Source organism: Aythya marila (genome assembly GCF_965140915.1).
Source record: "Aythya marila genome assembly, chromosome: 6".
In the NCBI taxonomy this organism is placed as follows: Eukaryota; Metazoa; Chordata; class Aves; order Anseriformes; family Anatidae; genus Aythya; species Aythya marila.
The window spans coordinates 23,621,571-23,640,287 of record NC_139047.1 but is presented as its reverse complement, the minus strand read 5'-3'; the positions used below and the strand labels follow the sequence as shown (position 1 = coordinate 23,640,287).

The window sequence follows — 18,717 nt, the reverse complement described above, 5'->3', positions numbered from 1 at the left end:
AGCGGCTGTTGAGGTAAGCGAGTGAAATGGGTAGTCCCTGTGGCAGAAACACAAGTCACTTCTGTGGCAAGGGTCACTGCATAGGCTTTTGAGCCAATTAATCTTCCAGATTGCTACAGATCTACGTTAAAATGTGTGCTTTTGAAGAAAACAGTGGTCTGGCCGTGTTGATTTTTTCAGTCTCATTCTCTAGTATCAAGTGGTTTCTTGTTGGACCAGCCCTGCCTTTCTCTGGAAGGGGAACGTTAGAGAGTATGTTGTGTGGTGCTGAGCCTTTCTGTTTGTCTTTCCTTTTCCTCTTGTTGGGAAAGACATTCCTTCTGTTGTGGTTCCCTGGCTGGGCCGATGCTGTGACATTATGTCCTCCTGTCTGCCTCCTGCTAGACTAGTCTCTCCGCATTCCAGTAGGTTTAGTCTGGTGCATGTACACAGCATTAACTGCCTATAAATCAGCCATTAAAGCCACATGACATGCAGAAAACAAACCCATAGGTCTGGGGATGGGAGTCTGAGCCTAGTAAATCTGTCTCTTTCCCATCCCATGTGAGTCCCAGCCCTTGTCCCTTCTCCTCCAAACATATCAAATTCTTCACCATCTGGTATTTTTGTCCTTCCTTTTCCCAGAGTGTAAGCTCTATCCATGACTACAAAATGTACTCTTTCACAAGCAGTCTTTTTTAAAGGCTTGTGAAGCTGTTTAATATTGCTTTTTGGGTGTTTTCTGGAGAGGTCAGGGCTGCTGGTTTTGATATCGTTGTACAATCTATACTTCCTAGCTTGCTGGTCATCTCCAGTGGTTTCTTTGAGCCAAAGCAGTTAATACAGAAAGTACATAGGGAGAAAAGTTTCAGTGCAGCATATTTGAAGATAATTTAGTAGTCGAGCTCTCATGGGAATACACAAATCAGATTTATGGGTCTTAATCTGTGTTTCCTGATGATAAGCAAAATTCAGTATAAAAAAGCTGTACATCTCTTATTCAGACTTTTTTTTCAGGATTATTTTTCTGATACTTCATTTGTACAATTTCAAAGAAGCTGAGTGCAATTACGTGTACTGTGAATGGCAAATGAGTTAGCCCACTGTGCTCGTTAGAGAAGCTGTTCCTCCCAGTAGCATGGACTGCTGCGTTCAGTTCATGCACAGTACAGCGTGACACGCTTGCATCCTGTCTAGCTGTGAACATGCCATGTGCTTCCATGGGTGGCCTTTTCTGTGCCTGTTTGTTTTGCAATTTATGTATCTGCTCCAATTGAGTCACCCCATACACTCCCTACATCCCTTTTCAATGTCATTGAAAGCATATCACTAATTCTTGTCCTCTTTTGCAGCGCTACAGTCTCCCATAGAGTACCAACGCAAAGAAAGTAGCTCAGCAGTGCTGAGACCCCAGACCGGTAGGGTCTCTCAGCCCAACAGCAGACCCTATTCTTCTGTTCCAGTAGGGTCTGAGAAGCCTTTGAAGGCTACAAGCCGTAATCCCTCTCTCCCACCCCTGAAGATATCTACCTCCAACGGCAGCACAGGGTATGAACATTCACAGCCCGGAGACAAGTACGAACAAAGCAAGGTACTGAACTCATCTGGTAAAACATGATCTCATAGTCCATTTCTTGTATGATAGACTATCGGTGACGTTAGCTTTAATTATCAGCTAACCAGGTCAACGGGAATCAACATACTGAAGCAATGGTGTGAAATGTGATTTGAAGTTAAATGGAGACTGTGAAAGCTCTGGCATTCAGGCAGGTGGCTCTTCAGCTGGAAATCTGGAAAAGAACCTGCCTGGAGCCCTGACCCCAGTGTTCTTCAGGGCACTACGTTTGCAGACTTGGTGAAATGAATTTCCATTTGCAGTATCACCAACAGCAATATTCAGACCTCTTTAATATCCATTAACCACCCATTCCTGAAGAGGTCTACCCCGATGGTTTAAATAGTTTAGACCTTTTCTCACGTAACAGCTCCAAGGATGCCAGCTGAAGGTTGTAATCCAGGTGCGTGTGCACTAACCCAACACTATTCCCACAAACCACCAAGGAAGCAGTAACTGTCAGTGGTGGTTGGACCCAGCTGCTGGCTGCGGTTGGCCAAAGCCACTTTCCAATACGACCTATATTTAAGATCAATGAAATGTGTGAGTATTCATTTGGTTTCTAATGTGAGCCTTCATTGGTCTTTCCCTGCATTTGGTTCGGCACAGGTAGTTCATCTGCAATACCACACAAATGAGTACACTGCTAGGGCACCGTCACCTTCAGAACAGCTGTGAAATCTAATCTGAAGCAGGAGGTTGGTTTGTATCAGGTTCCTGCTGATGCTTAAAATCCTTCTCTACCTATGTGAACTTGCATGCGTTTTGTATCTTTTTCCCTGTTGCAGTTAGGCTGGGAATGAAGTGCTTTCTGTGGCTGCTGCCAGAAAAGGCAGGTTCCTCAGCACCACCTGCTCACCAGGTTTCTCTTGTGTCCACTTCCACAGACTGAATTGGGAGGGTGCAATGGGACCTCTTCCATGGTTGTGATTAAAGATTACTATGCACTGAAGGAGGATGAGATCTGTGTGAATCAAGGAGAGGTGGTTCAGATCCTCGCTATCAACCAGCAGAACATGTTCCTGGTGTACCAGCCTGCAAACGACCACTCTCCGGCTGCTGAAGGATGGATCCCTGGCAATATCTTGGCTCCCCTCACTAAATCCACCACAGATAGTAGCGACGGAAGCATCAAGTAAGTGCCATGTTGGCTTCGCTGGGAGCACTATGTGGATTTTTTGAGGAAAAAAAATAAGTAAAAATAAACAAACCCAAATGGTAGGGAATTCCTGCTGATTTTTATCCACAGTGCCATTGGAACAAGTTGAGTGGTCAATCCCCAGCATCGGGCAGCCATGGTGGATAGCTTGGGTTTGGCTTATTTTTGTTTTGTGGGGTTTTGTTTATACTTTGGAGAGAAATAAATCCATAAATGGTTAAAGATGTATTTTACATTACACCATTTTACACCAACATGGACCTGCTTGGACTGGACTTATATTTATGTTGTATTAAGTTACTAATCTATATATTGGTTATAACAGCATCTAGCAAAAAAATAATCAGGCCCTGAGTTGGACTGAGGTTCGCTTCTCTAAGAGGAGAGATTTTGTTGTCTATGGCAATTTCCTTGTACAGCTTGTATCATTTATTTTTTTTTAAGTTTGTTTTGGTTTGTTCTTTTTTTTCTGTTCGCAGTAACTTTTGTAAAATATTTTTGGTTTGCAAGACCCCCATCCAAGTACATTCCTGTATAAAGTATTTTGCACTATTTAAAAAGAAAGAAAAGAAACAAACTCATATTGATGAAGTCAGGTTGTGCAATATAATGGATAGTCGCAATGTTCATCATTGTACCTGTAATGTAACTAATTTTAAATGTACTATTTTAAATATGTAAAATAAATTTTCACCATGAGCATGTTTTAATGAGGTAAAAGAACTAGTTTGACCCTTTTTTGTTTAGTTTTGTTTTGTTTATAACATTTTGTTGTTTATTTAACAAATGTGTGGATATATATTTTTCTTTTTTGATTTTTAGAAATTTGTCAGTCTGAAATGACTAATGCAAGAAAGTGGTTTTTTGGTATTAAATACAGAAGGTACAACCCTCTTTTCAGTAATACCGATTGATTTCTTTTAACATCTAAAATGACTACTTGGTAATGCGTGGTGTATGCTACACATTCTGTTATCTTATGTGAGTGCCTTGAGGTGAAGAACTGAATGTGAGGAAAGATTTTGTGAGATTCCCTAAAAGTAGTAATTTGGTATCTGCTAAAGACTCAGTTAAGAAATACGGTGACTTGACCCATCAGTCGGTGATCTCAGGAATACTACTGAATGCTATTGCAAATGAAATATTAAGCCAAAAAAAAATTGCTCAGCACATCTCTTGCTCGTGTGCCACAGCTATTCCTGGGTTCCCCTCTAACCACAGTCTGCAAACATGTGCCTTTACATTCACCCCAGCACTGGGCTCCTGGTGGAAGATGTTGATTTCATGGCAGCTGTGCAGTCAAATTCTGCAATATAGTCATATGAATTGGGGCCAGGAAGGAATACCAGAATTGAAAGACACATGTATTGCACTTCTCTCTCAGTCTTAAATCATGTTTTCGGACTCAGAGCTAAAACAACCCTGCAACTAAGAAGAAGCCTGAATGACTTTCTAATATAAATCCAATGGGTTAAAAATGCAGCTGTTTTCAGCCCTGTCTAGACTGCCAGATCACGGGGAGTTAAAAGTAATAAAACTGTTTCTTCTGTTGACAAATACTATACACAAAATATGTGTTCAATCCAGTAGTGTTAGCATCATGATAGGTGAGGGTCAGGGAGTCCATCAGCCACATCCTTGACTCTTTATCATGTCATAAAAGAAAATATAACAGTGCCAAAGTGCTGGATAATGCCCCCTGGTCTGCACACCTAATGCAGACCTCCCCCCAAAAATGCCCAAATACCAAGCCATCCTTCCTGTCCAGCCAGGGTGTGCAGGGAGTGTTGGTGCTCCTTGTGCCAAAACACAACTGCCCCTGCCAGCCACCAGCTCCATGCCACTGGTAGGCACCTGGCCCACAGTGCTGCCACACCAGAAACAGTCACCATGAACCATTTTGGTCTTACATCAGTGCAGCCAGTTCCTGGGAGGCCCTTGGGTTTACTTTTTAAAAAATGAGCTATTGTACAGCTCCAGTCAGGTGCTGAAATACAGAAAGATGCTTATGAATCATCATCAGTGATCATGGGGGAGCATCGGCTGTGTGGGGTGTCCTTCAAGTCCTACCTTGCTAACATACTGCATTTTATTGGCATCGCAGGTGATCGTTGGATTACATGCAACTTGCTTTGTAAAATGTATCAAGGTACTGTAGACGTGACATGACATGTGCCAAACATTGGGCTTAAAACATGCAAATAAAATTTGCATGACTTAAAGGTGGGCAGATGCTTTGAACCTGGATCCCAGCTCATCACACTGCTGTTTCGAGAGCTTTCAGCTTTGGACAACATACCACTTCCCAAATCCTCCCCCACCTGCCCACTATTTAAACCAAATGAATTCCATATTGAGAAATGTTTTGTTTTGTTTTCTTGATTTTTTTACGTCTGCTTTGATATGCAATTTCTGTTGTTGACACAGCATTGCTCTTACAAAGGGTGACATGATCTTTTTTTTTCTTTTTTCCAAGAGTAAGGTCACAGGCACAGTAATGAGGGGTGAAAAATATTCTGGAAATCATGCCTGCTGTGATTCTAGTCAAAAAGCATGGACTGATTGATGTCCTCTCTATCCCAATTGGCAAAATCAATTATTACACTAATGGGAAATTATTGGTCTTGAGAAGCAGAGCAGAGCTTGTCATTCTAGGAAAGTACTTATCTCTTGGAAAGTTAGTGATGTAGCTCCCATTTTCTGAGCTATTCGTGTTCTGAGTAACATGTAGGGAGCAACACCTTCAATTTCTTAAATCTTTTTATTTGCTCAACAAAGTAATCTATGAAGATGGTTCTCATTTATTACATTTGTTGCTTTTAACCAACAAGACTGAGGACTGAATTGACCTATTAACTATAGCAAAAACAAAATAAGTCTCTGTTTGTGGCAATGCAAGACAAAGTCCCTGAAACCAGCTGATCGAGTTCTAGTTGCCTGCTTCCATCATGGGATATTTTTTCTTGCTCCATGCATTTAAACAGCAAGTGTGGCACAACATCTGCTTTGCAGAACTCTTTGGTTTGTTTTTTAACTTCAACTCTCATTGCTCAAGTAGAGATAGGCGTATTGCCGGTGGCTTCCACCTTCTAGGGAATTGCAGTAATCACAAATGTGGATGCTGGTTCTCCTTTCCCAATCCTTCCTTCCTGCTATGATTTGCCATTTGATTGCTGCGTTTTTTGGTACAACAGGAAGTCATGTTCATGGCATACCCTGCGCATGAGAAAGCGGGCGGAAAAGGAGAGCAGTGGCAAAAATGAAGCCAATGGGCCTCGTAAATCCAAGGATATTCTGGGGAACAAAGTCTCTGTTAAAGTGAGTAAGGCCAACGGAAAGCTGTGTGCCACTCTCCTGCTTCCCATCCTTTTCACCCCCTATAACATCCTCTCCTGAGAGAGGGAGGGGGCGGCAATTTTGGGTTGTGTTTTTGTTTTTTTCCACTTCAGTTATCTTTTTTTTTTTTTTTTTTTTTTTTTGTAGTATCCATTTTAGCAGGATTTTTGCATGCAAGATAAAATGCAGCCTTTGTTTTTCATTTTCTTTTTCCTGGCATCCCATACACAAGTAAGTAATCTTCATTAAAAGACTATGTATGAGGTTAAATAACTGTTCTGTAAATAACTGAAAACAGTGAATGACTTTCCTCTGATCTAGACCAATCTGCAGCTCCATCAGAGCAACTGCAGCGGTGAGAAAGCCACTGGGTGAAATGACTGCCTTTTTAATGTTGACAAGTTTTCCTCAGGCCAATATTTCCCCACATATTATGATAAGGGGCTCTCAACCTTGAGATGCTAAAGAAGTTCACTGTGGGGAGATGGTCTGAATGACCTCTTTATTTCCATATCACCAGACAGGGAAGAGATGACTTGGTCTTGCCAGGAGAGGGTTTTGTGTGTGTCCGTGTGTGTGTGTGTCCGTGTCTCTCTCTCTCTCTCTGAGATCTCCCAGTGTGGAAAAGGTTGAGAACGGTGGGGTTAAGCTCCATCTTCTGCATTGAGTGCCTGACTTCTCTGCTCCAATTGAGAGGATCCATCTCTATAAACCAGCCATGAGGCCTGCTCAGGACTAATCTGGGGCTATCCCTCCCAGCAGAGGCAAGCAAACAAATACTCGTTGTGGTTTTGACACAACCAAAGCCCAGCCTTGATGCAGGAAAGCACTTGAGCATGTACTATGGATCCACCCCTCTCCAGGAGAGCCCATGATTAAGTGTTTTCCTTTCTGGAGGCTTTCCCTCATGTATGCCTCTTGAAACAGATGGCATGTGCAAAGAGAAGCCCTGCCACTGCCACCCGGCTGCCCCTCGCACCCAGAGCTAAGGGCAGCAGCTGCTGCAGCATGGTGGTCACGGGGCTTCCTTCTCCTGCTTCCTTGCTGCTGTACTGCCCGAACGACTTGCAGAATCACTACCTTTCCTCTGGCAAAAGCATGTCTTTGCCTTTGCTTCTCTTGTTTTGTTGTTGGTTTGGTTTGGGTTTGGGTTTTGTTTTGTTTGGGTTTTTTTTGGAACATATTCTGTCCTGTTATCCATCCCCATGCTGCTCACAACTCCTTGCTGCTCTGCCCTGTCTAACCAATCTCTCCTCTAATCTCTTGTTCTCTTTCTTCCTCTTCATGCTGCCAAACAAGGAGACAAACAGCTCAGAGGAGTCAGAGTGTGATGACCTTGACCCCAATACTAGCATGGAGGTAGAGACAATCATCCTTGTCATTATTTTTGTCCAAGAACATGTGCCTGTTTTGAAATGCCTGTGCTGGAAGGGGAGCTGGTGGGTCTGCATCGCTCATGGACATATGTGCCAATTAAACATGAGTCACACAAAGCACCAATTCTGTTTTTGCCAACCAGTGAACTGGAGTTCAGGCTGCCTTTGTGATAGCAGCAGTGGAGGAAGCTGAGGAACAAGTTCTTGCTGAGCTGGAGGCTTACAAAGCCGCCCTCAGTCGCTGCTTCCCACCTGGGACCTCTCTCAATGAAATGATCGTGCATGCCTGTCAGCTACCAGTAAATGCAGCAGCTCTCTATTTTAAAAACACCCACTGTCCTGGCAACACATGCTGGGCTGCTAGTCAGGCTTGTGTTGTGAATTACTGGAGCAAACGTTGTTGCACCAAGCTGGTGCTTTAAATCTAGATCAGAAAAGAAAAGTTTTGTTTTGTTTTGTTTTTTCCCTAGAAGTTGATGTCACTTAAAAAATGGGAAATTGCATTTCTGTAAAGGTACTGAAAGATCTTGGTAAAATTAGTTGCTTTTATGTACCTGTATCATAGATAAGACTGTAGATAAGTGGACCCAACCTGTGATGCATTACACGACTCTTTATTTCCAGTGTGAAGCCACCGATTTTAGTGGAGTGACCAAGACATGCCTTGCTGAGAGAGTCAGAAAGAACTTAAAATCATGAGAGCTGCATGTCTGGCTCTTCTCAATTAATATCTTGCAGAGCCCATTTTTCTGTGTATGGTGACCACACTAAACACCTGTGTACATTGTACCACGGCTGAGGCTTCCTACTGAAACAGGCGAGGAAAAGGTTCAGCAAGACCTCCATGATTTTGCAGAGATAGTAGAGCAGGTCATTGGAGAAGAGGGATATCGCACCTCCAGGAAGCTGTTAGCCAGATTGCACTACAAACGTCACACAAAAGAAAGCTGACCTTCCTCTTGGGGTTAAAAAACAGCAGAAGTGTATTGGGATGTACCACCTCAGCTATTAACCTGCAGGTTCTCTTCTGTTGTAATTGTGTTGGCATCAGTAAATACATCTTTGAGAAAAGGATGTGTGTTAAAGGAAAGCTTTTGACCCAGCTGACATGCTGGAGATTGAATGATATTTGCCACTAAAGCTCCATTATTCTTAGGAGTGTCTTTGCATTTTCAAAAAGCATTTTGCCAATCACAGGTAACAACTAGAAATATATGTATTTGGTACAAGGCAGTGCCCAGTTACTGCACATAAATCTATGTAAGCTTTAGATCATTGGAAATTGCTCCATGGAATGAAAAACAGCTGAGACACAGGCCTGATGTACAGAGCTGGGTGAGGATTGCCATCCAGAGGGAGCAGCGCAAGGGCAGGCTGCTAAAACGTGCGTGAGGGAAACGGCCCTAGAAGTGGTATTGTAGCAGCACAGTCTGCAGTGTCTGGGGTTTTCACTGCTGGCCACACAGTTGTTCTCCTTGTCCCTTTATTATGAATGTTGTGATGCTCCTTTTCAAATGTGTTGTGAGAAATGTATTGGATTAAGGCCTCAGGAGCTAAAACCTTTTCCCATTAAAACAGAAGCAAGGCAAGCTTTTTCCACACCTTGAGCCTGATGCAGGACTTCATTGGGCAGGAGGTCTGTGGAGGAAATCAGACAGTGATGACAGAGCATCAAGAGGTCTATGCAGAGATGTCTAAGCTGCAGAGCAGCTGGCTAGCACGCCTCACAGCACAGGTCTCAGCATGGGCTGCGAAATCTCTTCTCAGAGGAACTGCAGCTGGATCTCTGGCAGCTCCCAGGGCTGGTGGGCTCTCCAGGCTCTTTCTAGTCTGAATTCCTCTCCTCTGGTGATGGTTCCAGTTTTAAGGCTTGTCAGTGAGGGGAAAGCAACATTGGCAAGCCCTTTCAACATCATTCATCACAACCTCCAGCTCCTTTCCTGTGGCAGGCTCACCATGAAGACTTTGAACCTGACCCAGTCCATGGGGGAAACATTAGTCCCTTGCTTTTTCAGGTTCTTGTGTCCCATGATTGTGCTTGTGCCTGCACATAGTATCAGAGCAGGACTGTCAAATCCTCCATCAGCCAGTGTGTTTTCAGTCTCCTCTGGGGGCTGTACCTGACACAGAGGGAGTGGGGCAGCTGCTGTACATCCTTAACCATATTTTGCAGGAAAAAAAAAAACAACTGACTTTTCTGGCTTTGTGTCCCGTGCTTATATATTGCTAAAAAGCTGTGATACCCTCTACCCCAAGCTGTGCACATAGTGAAAACCAGCCTCTCACCAGGCTCCCCCTTCTCTGTTCCAGGGGCCAGGAGCATCACCAGCTGCCCGTGGTGGGGGCAGACCTGGCTCTGACACCTGGCTCAGCTTGTGACAGTTTCATAGGCTCAGCATGTGACAATTTCACAGTCTGTGGGAGTGCTAGCAGGAGAGCTGTGTCCTGGCCCAAACACCACCATTTAGAGGCCCACGCAGCCTACCCATGTCATTAAGGAGGAGGCCTCTGTACTTACAGCCTTGGGCGAGTCACCCGGCTTCTCCTACAGGGCTGTCACCCCTAACACACTGACATCCCTCTTCCCATCTTACGTGAGAACATGCTCCCAGTGCTAGAAGAGAGAGCAGGCTCTAAATGCAACGAAGCCATATTAATTAGTTGGAAGTGTTGGTGCATTTTACTTCCAGCCTGTTTCCTGTGCAAGAAGTCAGTAAGCTGGTCATGATAGATCCATGAAGTCCCACGGCTGCTGCAGTCTTTCAGGTCCAGCTTTGGTTGCTATTTATAAAATACCACGGATCTGTTCAGTAGATTCCAGATTATTGAAGCACTTTGGCTTTGTTTTGTTTCAAGGGGAAATAGAAAGAAGGAGAGAAATGTGAAGAACGTATAATGAGAGCAAAAACCTGGAATTTTGAGTGACTTTTCAAAGAGCTAAAATGCTATTACTATATTTTTATCTGCATAGGGACAGGCTAGCCCTGGAGAACTTTCCATTCTTTGTAACTTGGAATAGAAATTGCATCTCTTGGTGGCTGTTTCTTTTCTTGTAGTTTATCAATATGTAATGAAAGCGGACAAGAATGGAAACGAAATATGGTGGTGTTTTGTTTTGTTGGGTTGTGTTTTTTTTTCCTAGTTTCTATTTTGTGCAATTGTTACACAAAACAGAAGGTGTAAAGTCACCTGTCAGGCACGTGGAGTGTAGGAACAGGAATGTGAGGAGCAGTTGTAGCCACGTGAAGGATAGGAGTAACCTATGTTTAAGAAAGATCAGAGAGTCCCTTTCCACGTGTCTGTAGCTAATTGCACAGGGACAGGCTGTTCTCCTTCTGGGAAGAAGGTGTATGTCCTTGTGAATCAGTGAATATCGTCCACACCCATGTCTGGGGTCCTGGACAATGACACAACTAATTGTTGTACAATTTGGTGTCATAACACCTCCTGGGGTTTCAATATTGCTGAGGAGGTCATAAGTCACCTGTGCAGATCCCATCAGGCCACATGTCTCTTCTCTGAGCAGATGTCCTCCCAGCAGTCAGAAGACCTGATGAAGCTGAGGCTCACAAAATTCAGCTTCCAGGCTTCAGAGCAGACCTCTTCTGTAGGGACCTGACATCTTGTTTTGCACAGGGCGATGCCAGCTGCAGTGCATTGCAGGTAATCCTGACCAACAGGCAGCCAACACCCAGTGTGTTTGTTCCTGCTTCTTAGCCCTGCAAAGGTGCGATGAAGTCCAGGCCCACCCTGAGTTGGTGGAAGTGCCATCAGGAGGTTAGTGAACTGGGATATTGCCAAGGTATGTAGGTTGGGCTTCATCATCATTTTTTTTCAGTTATGACACTTAGGCACATTCAAGACTACCCAGAGACCAAGGGAGATCAGCACTGGGAGCACACTGCAGGCAAGAATGTCGTGTTAGCACCCTCACGGCCCAAGCGGTTGAGTAAGCAATAGCTCAGTGGATACAGCATTGGCTTCGCGTCAACTCTCAGCTCAGGCCAGGAATTCCCAAGTGCTTTAGGCAAATGCCTTCATCCCTCTGCCTTGAGTTTTCCGTCTCCAGAGCATATCTAACATACTCTCTCTGTTCTCAGACAATACTGGTAAGAAAGCCTATCCAGGTACAGATTGTTTTCCCATGTCTGTGTGCATAGTACAGAACAGCCTTACTCTGGGAAGAGACTCTTATCACAGATGCAACACGAAAAAACGCAATCCTGAGAGCTTCCAATGTCCCTGGGGTGGTCTCCACAGGCAATACCAGTCCCGCTGCCCTGGGTAGACAGGGATGCTGAGATGGAGTGGGCAGGCAGCTTATCAGGTGTCAAGCCAGTTGGCAGCACAGGTGCTGTAGTTAAGCTTTCAGAAGAGGAACAAGTGATCTGCTAATCTGCAAGAAGACAATAGGGTGCCACAACACGGTGTGGTAGCCTTCAAAAGCAGGGACACCCCACAGCTTCAGCTATTGAAGCACCTCAGCTGGAGCCTGATTCAGGGAAAAGGACTCCTGCTATCTACAGACCCATGGGACACAGCCAGCATCTCCTGTGGCTCCTCTCAGCAGCAGCCAAGCCCATCCATGCCGGGTGCCAGAAGGCATCCCCCTTCCCCACCAAAGGCCTGGTGCTGGGGGATGTTTCATCAGGTACCATTCTTTCATTTTAAATAATTTCTCCCATTGGTGGCACCTACCCACATACAGCGGGGATCCTTATTCACTCTACTTATCGAGGGATTTCTCTTGTTTTTTTTTTTTTTTTTTTTGGGGGGGGGGGAGGAGACTTGTTTCCCCTAAAACTTTCACATTAGAAGTTGACCTGATCAGAGAGAAACTAATATATCTTTTCTTGTAAATTGCAATTGGTTTAATTCTTCTTCAGTTCTTCTTTTTTTTTTCTTTTTCTTTTTTTTTTTTTTTCTGAGAACCATTACTTTTTTTTTTCCTTTTTTAAATGAAAATGAAGGAGCAAGGAGCTTGCTGCTGGCTTTGCTACCAGCATGTGCGAATGACTCAATATTTTATTTTAACTTGATGAGCAAGAAGTGCTAGGAGGTGTTTACCAAATGCCGAGCTGCTTGCCTTGGAGTAAACATGCCCTCTGCTGTTTAGCTAAAGCATGGCTCTTTTTATGGAGGGCTTGGTTGGCAGTCCAGCTTCACGAGTCGGCAAAAGTGGGGAAAAACACTGTCTGTCCTGTTTGTGATGCACTTATGCAGGGTGTGCATATGCATAACAGATAAGCTCTGTTAAGGAGTCTGAGGTTGGAGTCACTTTGCAAGTGGACGGCTTTGCTGTGACGAATGCAAATGCCTTTCTGTGCTCATAACGTGAGCTTGGCAAACCAGGAAAAATGTGATCCAGTGCTGCAAAGTGCTGAGTTGCTGTATGCAGCATCTGTGCTGCTTTTCCGAAGTCTGACTGCAACCCTAAATTGCTTCTTTTGTCCCGTTTAAGCAAACTCACAAAGAATTCAGCATGACACATCTGGAAGCCTGGTGAGCCCTTTGCAAGTAGGCTTAGGTGTTACGGGTGAATTTGGCAATCATCTCCAAACCCAGTTTTGCAACAAAAAGAGTCACTTAGACCCACAAAGGCTTGTGGACCATTCTTGGTCTGAGCCCTGAAACAATGCAGGCTGGAGAAGGGAGGAGCAAGGTCTATTTCTGTCTTCTGTATGGAATAATACTGGCCTGTCATCCCATTTGTGTGTCTCAGCCCCTTCTCTCGAGCTCCCATTCTTTGCCTTGTCAGTGCTGGACCCCATATGGTGCGAGCAGAGACCACTTTGTGGGCTGCCTTTGTCACTTTGCACAGGGTTTCCATTTTTAGCCACCATTGTTTGGGAAACAAACTCTACCAGTCATGCAGTTAGAAGATTTTGTCCACTCTGGATCCATCTGCAGGTATTTTGTCTGACAAAAAAAGAAATCTGTCATCTCCCTTCAGCTCCCTCACCTGCAGGAGGCTGTGCAAAGTTCTCAGAGGGTGAGGCCATGCTCCGGAGCTCTCTTTTCCAATTAAAAATCAATTTGGCACATGAAGAATTGACCTCCAAAGGCCTTTCACTTAGTCAAGAAGGACTTCATGGAGTCTCTCCTCTCCTGCCATACACCCATTGCCCAGAAACCTGGGAAGAGGCACCAAATCCCCATGGGGCTGATGTGTGGGTCAGGAAAGCTGGCTTCTGGCTGTGAATCTTTGCTATTTCTGCACTTCTCACCCTGTGATTTAAGCAAATCCTGTTCCCTAATCAAGTGATGTATTAAATCATTTTGGTAGCATTTAGCATTCTCTTGCGAAAAGGCTTTTATTTTTCTCTAAGCTTACAGCAGGTGAAAGCTGAGACATAGCTGTGGGGTGTCGTTAGGCAGCATTTTATTAATTAGCAGCTGAAGTTTTATCAAAGGAAATGTAAATTTTACCCCTAGACTCTTCCAATGTTATCTAGCAGCGGTAATTTTCTTTTATGATATTCCATTGGTAAGGCAATGGAAAAAAACATTGGTAAGTCAATTATTATAACTGATTGTGCCTTAGAAAATATTGAAATTGTAGCATTATTTATTTATAGATGTATCTATAACATATATCACTGTAGCTGTATCTTCTAATAGATCCTTTAGCGCTATAAAATTAATACAAAGTGTTAGGAGCATTTCTTTCTTGGGATCTCTAATCTTACCAGGACAGAAATCAGTGAATAATAAGGGAATTTAATGCACGCTGCAGGGAAGAAAGGAGAGTGCTACCGAGGATGTATGTGTGCTCCAGTTAAGCCACAAACTACAAAAATGAAGATGTATGTGCAAATGAACCACTGCCTCAGGTTACTAATCTGATAAATAGATGGTCTCATTTAGTGAGAAGTGGCAAGTGGTGGTTATCTAGCTGGAAATCTCCCTCCCTACAACAGCTTTTTCTTCCTTTGCAGTGCCACATGAACGCTACAAGTTAATCACAAATGCCATCTCCCCTTTCCCTCCCCACAGGTGGAGAGATGTTTTTCTTCACCCAGTGACCTCTTACACCTCGATTACTTACTGCCCATGGGGGCTGGAGGCTATATGTGGGTCCTGGGCCCCATGGGTAGCAGTTGCAGAAGGGTGGGTGACAACAGGGATGATGGATGAGACACAGAAGGCCATCAGGGTTCTGGGGCCCTGTGGGTGCAGCCAGGCCAAGCTGTGCCATCCCACCACAGTGGGAACACACTCTGCTGTCACCTCCCCATGGAGGGGCCCCCAGGTGCCCCCAGTGTGGCCGTACAAGGACGATAGAAATAGTCCTCAAAGGGGCCTCTCCAGGGGTGTAGAGAGGTTGGCTGCTTCCAGGCTGCTGGGGGTGAAGTGTTTGAACTCTCGGTGCTCTTGGGAGAACCCAAGAGCCCAAACCATCTCGCCTGCCAGGTCCAGACCTGAAGGATGGGCTGGCCACGTGATAGGGACCGTAACTGCTGTGCCCACCAGCATCAGCCCTCACCCCTCCCTGGAGCACAGCATAAAGCACTGGCATTGATGGGTTGCTTCAGCCTGTATGGTGAATTAGGTTCTCTATATACACTCCTGTAGGACCAAATTCTGCCTGCTGCTATGCCAAAGGATAGTCTCAGACGATGAGGAATTTATGAAAGGTATGTTTCCATGGGAAAAAATGCCCATGAGAGCAATGAGCCCATGTTGGACTCATCCATTCATGCTTTCTGGTGGTGATGGGGGAAGCAGAGCCTGGGGGCTGAGTGCTGATACCAGAGCTTAGCCTAGGGCTATGCAGAAGGGCTATGCAGCCAAAATTAATCTGAGTGCACTCCAGTGCCTCCTTGAATGGCACCTTGAGCCATGAACCTTGGAAAGCTATTTATAACTCTCCAAAATAAATACGAATCTCAAGGATGCATCTATGAGTTTGAAGGCTTGTTGCTTCTGCCTCGTGGCCTGGTTTCTGATCACTGCAATAACTCCCATCAGCTTTGGCAGACCATGAATTAGGTCACTGCTTCACTGACACCTTTCAAAATAGCTCTGAAATAGACAGTAGCAAAGAAACAAGGTGAGATAACCACACTGGTGTTTATGGTGCTTGATATTTATTAGTGTGACTTTGGATAACAAGACTTTATTGGATTATTAAACCAGTTCATGAGGCTAAAACATTTATACTGTGGTACACCATTACATAATTAGAGTTGATGCTGTGTGTGAGAACTTACCGCTGTTGTCTTTGCTATCCCCCAGCTTTTCCTCTAGGACTAGCATGATGTAACTAGCACGTATATCCATGCTATGGTGAGACAGTAGCTTTTCAAGTCTTTGCTAACTCACCAGTTAACAAGTTAGACAAAATAACTCAGTTATACAATTCCAGGTTCAAGTTATAAAGTTTCCAGCAGCCCAATGAAACAAGTGATATTTTACTCAAGATAGGCCATGAGCTGTTGCAGCACTGATATGTGTCAGTAGGTGAAAAGAGGCCAGTATTTCTGTTTTAGCACTTTACCTTTTTTTCCCCTGAAGCTGAGCAGAAGCTCCCCACAGCTGGTTAGTGGCCAGAGCACAGGTGAGGTGCCCCAGGTGCACGGTGGCTGCAGGTGCTGTGTGATGTGGGTCTGGAGCTGGGCACAGGGGGGCACAAACCACATCCAGGTGGAAAGCGATTAATGGCTTGAGCATCACCTGAGCAAAGAGAAAGCACGGTCACCTTCCTCAGCCTTGGTGTTGTGCCTGCTACCTGCGATGCAGTTCACACAGTCTGCTTTATCAGCCTTCCAGAAACTGTAGCTGTCATTTACTGTTTCAACTGTGCACTGGCTTGTTCAGTTGTCACCAGAGCTTGCTGTGTTTGCCAGTTGTTGAGACTGCTTGAGCCCACTGGTCGGTGTTTCTGCAGTTCGGGTCAGCCTCACCACCTTGCCTTGTGAAACCAGATGTCTCTCTGTAACTGTCCAGACAACTAAATAATTGCTTTATATGTATTATTTCTTTGTATTTTTCAGATAATCAACCCCAATTTCATTCAAGAAGGTGAGTTAAAGACAGCTGTGCACTGACTTGCATTGAGGGGCGAGCCAGCAGGTGGGATTCAGTCCCACACAGCAGTGCTCACAGCAGAGGCAACTCTTCTTCAACAATCTGCTGGTGGGCTCACAGAGCCTGAGACCAATCACTGAGTGCCCCAAACCCACCCATCACCAAACACACCTTCACCATACCTCACCTTCCTGCCAGAGCTCAGACTCAGGCACAGCCAGTCCCTGCTACCTCCTTCCCTGGGCTGCTGGCAGCTGGCTCTTAGTGAAGGTGGAGTTTTGCTAACAGCTCTGGGATAATCCATTTGGGACCCAGATCTTCAGTGCTTAACCCTGATGCATCGTCCCTCTACAAAACCAAACCACAACTGATCCTATAATGCATTCTCCAGACTTGCACAGGGAACATCCTCTCCTGTGCATTAAAAGGTGTTCCCCCTATGTTCTTCTCCAGTGGCTCCAGAGTTTCTTGTGCCTTTAGTGGATATCACCTGCCTGCTCGGCGACACGGTGATGCTGCAGTGCAAAGTCTGTGGACGTCCCAAACCAACTATAACCTGGAAAGGACCAGATCAAAACATTCTTGACAATGACAACAGCACAGCCACCTACACAGTGTCATCCTGGTAAGGTCCCACCTCTGGATCCCAACACGTCTGGTCATGTCCCCCTCAAGTATGGCACCAGCTGGGCTACAAGACTCATTAGAAATGCAGTTAATCAAGGCTGGCATGGTGAATTGGCACATCACTGAGCTACACTTCAGCTAGAAAGGGTTGAACTCTGGGTTTTGGGTAACTATTTAGTTTCTCAAGTTGATGTAACCTATCTTCACCAAGCGTGTTGTGGACAGTTGTGAGCTTTGGTTGTGCTGTTCCCCAGAATGACAAGAGCTCTGAGCCAGCTGCAATCCAGAAGCAATTAATGTTTCCACCATATTATTTTAGGTAATATTGCCTCTGCTTTGCTGGGGCTTGTCTGCTTGGGTTTGATACAATGCTCACCTTTGGTAGGGACAGGAGTAGAGCAGAGCAAGCCCTCATCAGCTTTCAATATTCTTCATTTACTTATTCACACCATGTTCTCATCTCACAGCAGAGGTGGTAACTCACACAGTTTTCCTGAGCCTTTCCTCAGCTGTTCCTCAAAGAGCCTACATGTGCTCCTGGGAAGGCTACATCCAGCTGTGCTTGGACAGAAAGATGCTTGTCATGATGTTCCTGGCCCATCTTTACAGCAAGCAGTGGGATGACCTGGAGTTGAATTCAGGTCAGGTAACAGCCCGCTGCTGGATGCTCGTCTGCGGCTTACATAAGCTATTTGGGCCAAACTGAAGTGGAAATCTCCAGGAGGCAATCTTTCATGTGAACTTGTGAGCACTGCTGGCTCAGGCTGAGACAAACCCAGGGAGTACGAAGTCCATGGAAGTGACAAATGAACACTAAGAGAGAAGGGATTTTACATGTTCAAAAAAAAATTTGAAAAGACGTCCGATCAAGAGCTTTCTTCAGAGACCGTTGCCTTGTGAAGCTGCCCCAGGGTACCCCAAATTGCCTTTTTAGCTATTAGATTGATAGAGCCTTATCTTCAGGCTGCTGGCCGGGGCTGGGATGGGGGGGGTATTTCCATGTGGGGCTCTGTTTTACATCAGCCTTTCGCCTGTGCTGTCCCTCGTTGTGTGCTATCAGCACTCGTGTTGTCTCGTTCCTCCTGCTTGTTTTTCCGTGCAGGCGCTGCCTGCCAAAGAGAGGCCCATCAGATCAGCATCTGTCTTACAAATCCTGCTGGCATCGGTGTCCAGATTGCGGGGGAAGGGGATGTTTCTATCCCATTCCTCAACCAGCACAGTTGGGCCAGCCGAAGCCGCAGTGTCCGTGCGGTTACACCGGCAGCCGGGTCCCTGTGCAGTTTCTGATGGCTTGCACATTCAAGGACTGCTCTAGTTTTGCCATCAAGGAAATTTATTGTTGGCTCTAAGTGGGGTGTCCGGCACAGCTAGCTCAGTTACACAAGCAAAATCCTTTCATTCAGGCCAACTCCACAGTGCATGTCAAAGAGCTGACTATCTGCAGACCTGCTATAAATTCATTAGGTTGAGTAGAGCTGTTTATTTGCTCAGATTGGCCCAAAGACCGAGCGTCTCCCAAGAACTCAGCGCTGACATTTGTTATCCCCAGCTGCTGTGAAATGTCCACTCTCCCAGCCACATAGGTCACCATGACA

At 45.1% G+C, this 18,717-nt stretch overlaps 1 protein-coding gene across 10 annotated transcripts in view; it reads left to right on the top strand.

The window, feature by feature from the left end:
• Positions 1–18,717, top strand: part of KALRN (kalirin RhoGEF kinase) — a 495,524-nt gene that overhangs the window by 466,519 nt on the left and 10,288 nt on the right. For 6 of the 10 annotated variants that reach the window (XM_082764116.1, XM_082764115.1, XM_082764119.1 and 3 more), the window contains 5 exons: positions 1,332–1,570; positions 2,482–2,729; positions 5,948–6,071; positions 16,462–16,489; positions 16,949–17,120. In XM_082764116.1, coding sequence (XP_082620242.1) covers positions 1,332–1,570; positions 2,482–2,729; positions 5,948–6,071; positions 16,462–16,489; positions 16,949–17,120 — 811 coding nt within the window. Of the gene's footprint in view, positions 1–1,331; positions 1,571–2,481; positions 2,730–5,947; positions 6,072–6,236; positions 6,321–16,461; positions 16,490–16,948; positions 17,121–17,589; positions 17,870–18,717 lie in introns of those variants that run through there. The other 4 variants (XM_082764120.1, XM_082764123.1, XM_082764121.1 and 1 more) reach the window with 4 other exon arrangements.